The sequence below is a fragment of the Leptonychotes weddellii genome, unplaced genomic scaffold (genome assembly GCF_054177405.1).
Source record: "Leptonychotes weddellii isolate Sample4059 unplaced genomic scaffold, ASM5417740v2 HiC_scaffold_4388, whole genome shotgun sequence".
Lineage (NCBI taxonomy): Eukaryota > Metazoa > Chordata > Mammalia > Carnivora > Phocidae > Leptonychotes > Leptonychotes weddellii.
Window position 1 is genome coordinate 1 of NW_028010644.1, and position 6,123 is coordinate 6,123.

General features: G+C 59.3%; 1 protein-coding gene across 5 annotated transcripts; it reads left to right on the forward strand.

Annotated features, from left to right (window-relative positions):
• Window positions 1-667: 667 nt before the first annotated feature.
• Window positions 668-5,816, forward strand: PCED1A (PC-esterase domain containing 1A). Of its 5 annotated transcripts, none has more exons than XM_031026997.2 (8): window positions 668-795; window positions 1,759-1,903; window positions 2,430-2,509; window positions 2,618-2,856; window positions 2,956-3,106; window positions 3,203-3,470; window positions 4,806-5,081; window positions 5,431-5,816. In XM_031026997.2, the coding sequence occupies exons 2-8, from the start codon at window positions 1,780-1,782 to the stop codon at window positions 5,676-5,678; spliced, it is 1,386 nt and encodes a 461-aa protein (XP_030882857.1). In that variant the 5' UTR covers window positions 668-795; window positions 1,759-1,779; the 3' UTR covers window positions 5,679-5,816. The 5 variants fall into 5 exon arrangements, with proteins under 5 accessions (XP_030882857.1, XP_081667051.1, XP_081667048.1 ...); XM_081810925.1 differs by lacking the exon at window positions 668-795 and adding an exon at window positions 1,015-1,448 and having other exon boundaries at window positions 5,010-5,081; XM_081810922.1 differs by lacking the exon at window positions 668-795 and adding an exon at window positions 1,017-1,448.
• The last annotated feature ends 307 nt before the right edge of the window (window positions 5,817-6,123 follow it).

The following is a 6,123-nucleotide window of genomic DNA, read 5'->3' on the forward strand; positions in this document are numbered from 1 at the left end:
AAAGAACCCTTGAACTAAGCCCTGAAAGATGAGCAAAAATTCTTCAGTGAGATAGAGGGCAATGGCAGTACCCACAGAAGGAACTGCAGGCTGGTTGCAAACATGGGAAGCCATGAAACATCGTGGTGTACTGGGGTTCTGTAATTCTGTGCAACTAGAATGCAAGACTTGGGTAGGAGGGGGGCAGACGGAGCTGGAGACCATAAATAGAAGCTGACTTACAGATGTTCCAATAGGAGTTTGTATGTTACCCTACAAAGAAGCGACGCCACTGAAAAATCCTTATCAGGGTAATGATGTGATCGGTTTACACTTCACTTCATCGTTTAGGACTCTACGACTCCCGTGAGACGGTTATCCTAGCTGAGGGTCCTCACTCGCGGGGCCCCTGGATTCGCCCCCTTCTCCCAGTTTGCTGTTACCCCACCCGCCGTGCGATCCCGCCTCCCGCGGAGCGCCCCTGTAGTCCGACTTTGGCAGCACTTCCCCACAGGAGACTGGACACTCGCTGTCACCCGCAGGCCGTCCCCTCAACGTGGCATCTGAGCATCCTTTCGGAGGCTGACAGATCTGAGCTTCGGCTTTGGGCTCTGCCCCTACTCGTGTGACCGCGGTGTGATTGCCTCAGTTTCCTTCCTGGAGCTGGGGAAGGCCCGGCCCCCTGGCCATTAGGCGGCTGTGCGTTAAGTGGTAGACGCCGGGGGAGAGCCGGCGAGGGGCGGACCCCAGCGCCCACAGTGACGGGGGCGCGCGCCGCCGGCTCCGCCCGAAGACTCAAGGCGGCGGGCGAGCGGGGTAAGCCGGGCCGTGGGCGGGAGGGCGGGGCGGCTCACCGGTAAAAAGCAGAATCCCCGAGCGGGTTCCAATTCGCCGTGTAGCAGTCCATGGCTGGTGCAGGCGGCGGCTGGGCAGCGCCGAAGGGACACCCGCCTAGCACGGGCTCCGGGCCGGCACTTCCGCTTCCGCCCGTCCGGGTCACGTGGCGAGGATGCCGCCACGGCCATCACCAGTGTGGGCAGCTGCACTCGGCCGCCGCCGCGCCCCCGCCCACACCCGGGCCTCGTGCCCGCCCGGGTGGGCCCGGCCCGGGCCCCTGCCCCCCGCCGCGGCCACCCCCGCCGCCTTCCTGTCTCCTCGGGCGCCGGGGGTCGTGCAGGGCGGGACATGGGTGACCGGAAGTGGAAGCTGTGAGCGTCGCCGCCCGGGGCTCCGAGGCCCGAGGCGCCGTCGGGGCCGCCGCGACGCACGCATGGAGAGCGCTGGGCTCTGGGCTGCGCACCGACGGCTAACCGGGACGCACGGGTTCCGCCGGGCGCGGGCTGTGCAGAACCGACTGGCCTCCCGGGGCGCGGGAACATGAGGCTAGGCCCGGAGCCCCCAGAGGGCGAGGCGCGCGGTGCGCGGGCCTGCCCCGGGCGTGGGTGAACGGTGCGGAGCCCCGGGACTCGGTAATTGGCGCTAGCGGGCGCGCGCATGCGCGGGGCGGCGGCGGGCACGTGGCGAGGCGCAGGGCGGCGCCGCGCGGGAAGCGCCTCGGTGCCCTGGTGGCCCGCGGGCTGGCGACCCCCCGCCTCTGGTGCCAAGTGGGACCGAGGCAAGGCGCCACCATGGGTCCCACTGTGCCGCCGCCACCTCGCCTCCGTAGCCCTGAGCAGCCCGGGAGGGGCCGGCGCAGGTCTCATTTATCCCGGGGCGGGCCCTGGGGCCGACCTGTCCTGAGTCCCCGCCCGCGCACGGCTTAGTGGCCTCTCCCCGCAGCCCGTCATTGGCAGCGGCGGCATGGTCTTCTGTCTGGAGAACGAGGAGCCGCGCCTCCCCCTGCGAAGCGCCATGGTCCACTTCCAGGCCTCGGAAGTCCAGCAGCTGCTACACAACAAGTTCGTGGTCATCTTGGGGGACTCAAGTGAGTGCCCCTCTAGGTTCACACTACCCAGCCCCGCACCTTCAGTCTGTTTTCTATGACTGGACCCTTTGTCACCATCCCAAATCTCCTTTCTGACCCCTAGTCTCTTCCAGTCCAGTAGGTGTTCTGTTTTTTATTTCCCCATGCAATCTTCCACAGGTGTCCTGACCGATGTAGTCTGTCACATTTTTTACCCCATCCTTGCTCAGCATTTTCCTCCCTGACAGTCTCCCATACTTTCCTTCATGGGAGCAGTGGATTGTGTTGTCTGTCTCCTGGGTGACTTGGCCGACTTACTTCTCCCAGGTGATTGGGCCACTGTGTACTAAGTTGGGGGTGGTGCACCGCCAGAGGCAGAGGTAGTACCAGGATTTTTTTAACCTCACCTTTTCTCCTGCCTCTGTAATGAGCTCCACAGAGGTGGTGTTGGGCAGCCCCAGCCTTGGGAAGATGGGAGGCCTGGACTTAGGAGGAGCTAGGGTGGGGTGAGGCTTGTTTTAGCCTCAGGATCTCTGTCTCCCTGCAGTCCAGCGGGCTGTGTACAAGGACCTGGTGCTCTTGCTCCAGAGGGACTCACTGCTCACAGCCGCCCAGTTGAAAGCCAAGGTGAGGGAAGCTTGGTAGCCACGCCAGTGGTGGGTGGGCACAGACCCTGGCCTGGCAGGGTCTTCCTCCCTGGCATGGGTCTGACCAGCTGGGTGGGGGGGTGGGCAGGGGGAGCTGAGCTTTGAACAGGACCAGCTGGTGGCTGGGGGTCAGCTGGGCGAGCTACACAACGGGACGCAGTACCGGGAGGTCCGCCAGTTCTGCTCGGGTTCTGGCCACCACCTTGTGCGCTTCTACTTCCTCACCCGCGTTTACTCCGAGTACCTCGAGGGCGTCCTGGAGGAGCTGACATATGGGCCTGCCCCGGACCTGGTGATCATCAACTCCTGCCTCTGGGATCTCTCCAGGTTGGGGCGGGGGGAGAGGGAAATACTGGTTGGGGGTGGAGGTATGGCTCAGAGGCTATCCACCCTGTGCTCTTGCCCACCCTACGTGCTGTCCGACAGGTATGGCCGCTGCTCGATGGAGAGCTACCGGGAGAACCTGGAGCGGGTGTTTGTGCGCATGGACCAGGTGTTGCCAGATTCGTGCCTGCTGGTGTGGAACATGGCCATGCCCTTGGGGGAGCGTGTCACTGGGGGTTTCCTTCTGCCAGAGGCAAGTGACTGACGCCCTTCAGGATGGGGGAGGAGGCAGCTGACTGGTAGACAGAGAGCCTTCCCTCCCGACCCTGCTTCATTGTGCGGCTCTTAGATGCTGCACTTTCTTACTCAGCTCCAGCCCCTGGCAGGGTCTCTGCGGCGGGATGTGGTTGAAGGGAACTTCTACAGTGCAACACTGGCCGGGGACCACTGCTTTGATGTCCTCGACCTCCACTTTCATTTTCGGCATGCGGTACAGCACCGTCACCGGGACGGTGTCCACTGGGACCAACACGCACACCGCCACCTCTCACACTTGCTTCTGACCCATGTGGCCGACGCCTGGGGCGTGGAGCTGCCCAAGCGTGACTATCCCTCTGGTGAGCCCTACCACAAGGGAGTAGGAGAGTGATGCAGAGGGGGTTCTTAGAGCATAGGGCTCAGAAACAGAATAGGACAGAGTACTCAGGGAGTAGAGGCCTCTTGAAGGATTGTTGTGGCTCCTGAGTGCACCTTTCTCATCCCCTGGGGAGGGTGAGATCACGGGAGCAACATTTTGATCCAAGTTCTGGTTCCATATGGTCTAGCATATAGTCATCTCTGTACGTGAGTTCATGTAAGCTTTGAGCACGTAAGGCAGCATGTCAAAAGACCCCTATCCCACAGATGAATAGGGAAGAAATGGGGGGACTTCTAGCTAGGCATGGGGTTAGGAGGGTGGAAAGACGGAAATGGAGGAAGGGCAGTCATTCGATGTTGCAGAAGCAAAGAAACCCCTCAGCTGGTGCTGTCAGGCCTCTCAGTTCCTGCTTGCTCTCAAAAGGAGCATGGTGGCTGATTGTTTCCATGTCTGCTTTCCCCCTGGATCATGTCCTTAAAGGGCGAGGTTCCTACCTTGTTGCCAGCTCATCCCTTTTGGCCTTGGTGTCTAGCACAATTGCTATGTACATGGTACCTACAGGGTAGTGTTTGTTGAGTTGGGGGCACAAGTCATGTTAGAAGGCTGTTTATAGCAGCACTAGAGGGTGTGAGGACACAGAAGCCAGGAATGTCACGGAGGTAAACTAGGACTTGGTAGCCAGGAGTCGGAGCCTTGAGGAGGTGGATTAGGACTTTGATTATATAATGGTTGGGTTTCCTTGTTTTTTAGATGATAACTAATCCCCAGCGAAGAGAGGGGTGCTCTAATGGTTGTAAGGCTAGTTTGTGGTGGCTTAGGTCTTCTGAACTCAGTTTGGAGGTCCAGAAATAGGGATGTGAAAAGGAAGAGTGAGGTGGGAGGATGTGACTGGTGAGTTTGGTTCAGGCAGACCTCTGAGGTGCTGTGGGTTGTGAGACCCATAACATGACAGGGTCTCGTGGTGTCTAGAGAGAAGACTTCTTAGGCTCATTTTTTGGTCTGTGGGGAGGAACTAGGAGAGGAAAAAGCTACAGATACAGGAACCGGGCATACAAAGGGAGAAGGCTCTAGAGGGGAGCATGAGGTCAGAGCAAAGGCAGATCTGTGACTTTGAGAAAGGCAAGGAAGAAGAAACATACCCTGGGCTTGGCCTGAAATGAGAGAGGATGAGGAAGATGGGGTAGGAAGCAGAGGGTGCCCCCGCCTGGTGGCCTTTTTCTCCAGTAGGAGGGAAGAGAGGTTTAAGAGTGTGGACAACCAGAATTCTGGGCGGCCTGGCTCTCAGGCCTAAAACAAACAACCATCCCGTTCTTAGACCCGTGGATTGAGGACTGGCGAGAGCCGGATCATCCGTTCCAGGGGAGCCATGGGCAGCCCCCAGACTTCGGGGAGCAGCTGGCCTTGCCCCCACCCCAGCTCTCTCCCCTGCCCCCTCCCATGCCTTTCCCCTACCCCATTCCTCAGCCCTCGCCACCTCCCTTGTTTCCACCCCTGCCCCAGGACACCCCTTTTTTCCCAGGCCAGCCCTTCCCACCCCACGAATTCTTCAATTATAATTCAACAGAAGACTTCTCGATGTCATCCCACTTAGGTAGGTGCCTCCGCAGTCTCCCCTCCCACCTCTCCCAGCCTCCCTGTGCACCTTCCCCAGCCTAGCCTCCCGTGCCCAGGTGGACTGAGAGGAGTTGGGTAGCTCCTTGTGCCCCCAGGATTGGGTTCAGTCACTGCTGGATCTACAATAACATCTGTAGACTCGTTAATCAACTCTTTGATTGTCATAATTTGCTGATTTGGAGGTAGGGGAAGTGGTGTTGCCATTTTGTAGATGGGGAAACAGAAGCCCAGAGAAGCTCACCCTGGAGGATTAAAGCTGCCCGGAGGCAGAGCTGGGCTCACCTGGTCAGAAGCCCGCTCTCTGATAATGGCTGGTTCTTTTGTAGGATGTGGCCCTGGAGTGAACTTTGTGCCTGGCCCCCTGCCACCTCCAGTCCCTGGCCCTATCCCCCATGGTCAGCACCGGGGCCCAGTGGTCCACCGGGGGATGCCACGCTGTGCTCCCAACAGCCCCTACCACGTGCCGAGGATGGGGGGGCCCTGCAGGCAGCGGCTCAGACACTCAGACAGACTGATCCACACAAACAAACTGGACAGACAGCCTCCTGCCCATTCGGGGACATGGCCTGGGTAGACTGGATCTTGGACTGGGGCTGGATGTGCCAGTGGCCCTACAGGGCCTGCTTGCCACCCCCGGTGCTGGGTCAGGGTGTCTGTTATGCCTGGCATTGTTCTTGTCCATTGCTGTCACTAATAAAGGCATGGAAGAACAGAGTGGCATCTTCCTGTGTGAGGGGATGGGTTTCCCAAACCATGATCTGAAGAGTTGGGGAGCTGCCTCTGGGCCCTCTCCAGCCTTGGCCCTTTCACCTCACATTATTTAAAAATCATTGAATGTGTCCTTCCTGCTATCTCACACACTCATTTCCACTCTTACCAGAACACAGGTGTGCTTAAATATCCCGGAGGGGTCCCCTGTTGTCGGCTGCTCTTTGGGATTGGAAAATAGCAAGGGCTGAGTTGAAACTGTCAATATTTTATTTGGAGTTTTGGATCTGGCGAGTTCTCACCTCTATTTT

Bases quoted from the DNA above. Each gene is read 5' to 3' on its own strand.
- PCED1A (XM_031026997.2), top strand. From the start codon at position 1,780: ATGGTCTTCTGTCTGGAGAACGAGGAGCCGCGCCTCCCCCTGCGAAGC. The intron at 1,904-2,429 runs GTGAGTGCCCCT...GTCTCCCTGCAG, and splicing joins GGTCATCTTGGGGGACTCAA to TCCAGCGGGCTGTGTACAAG. The intron at 5,082-5,430 runs GTAGGTGCCTCC...GTTCTTTTGTAG, and splicing joins CTCGATGTCATCCCACTTAG to GATGTGGCCCTGGAGTGAAC.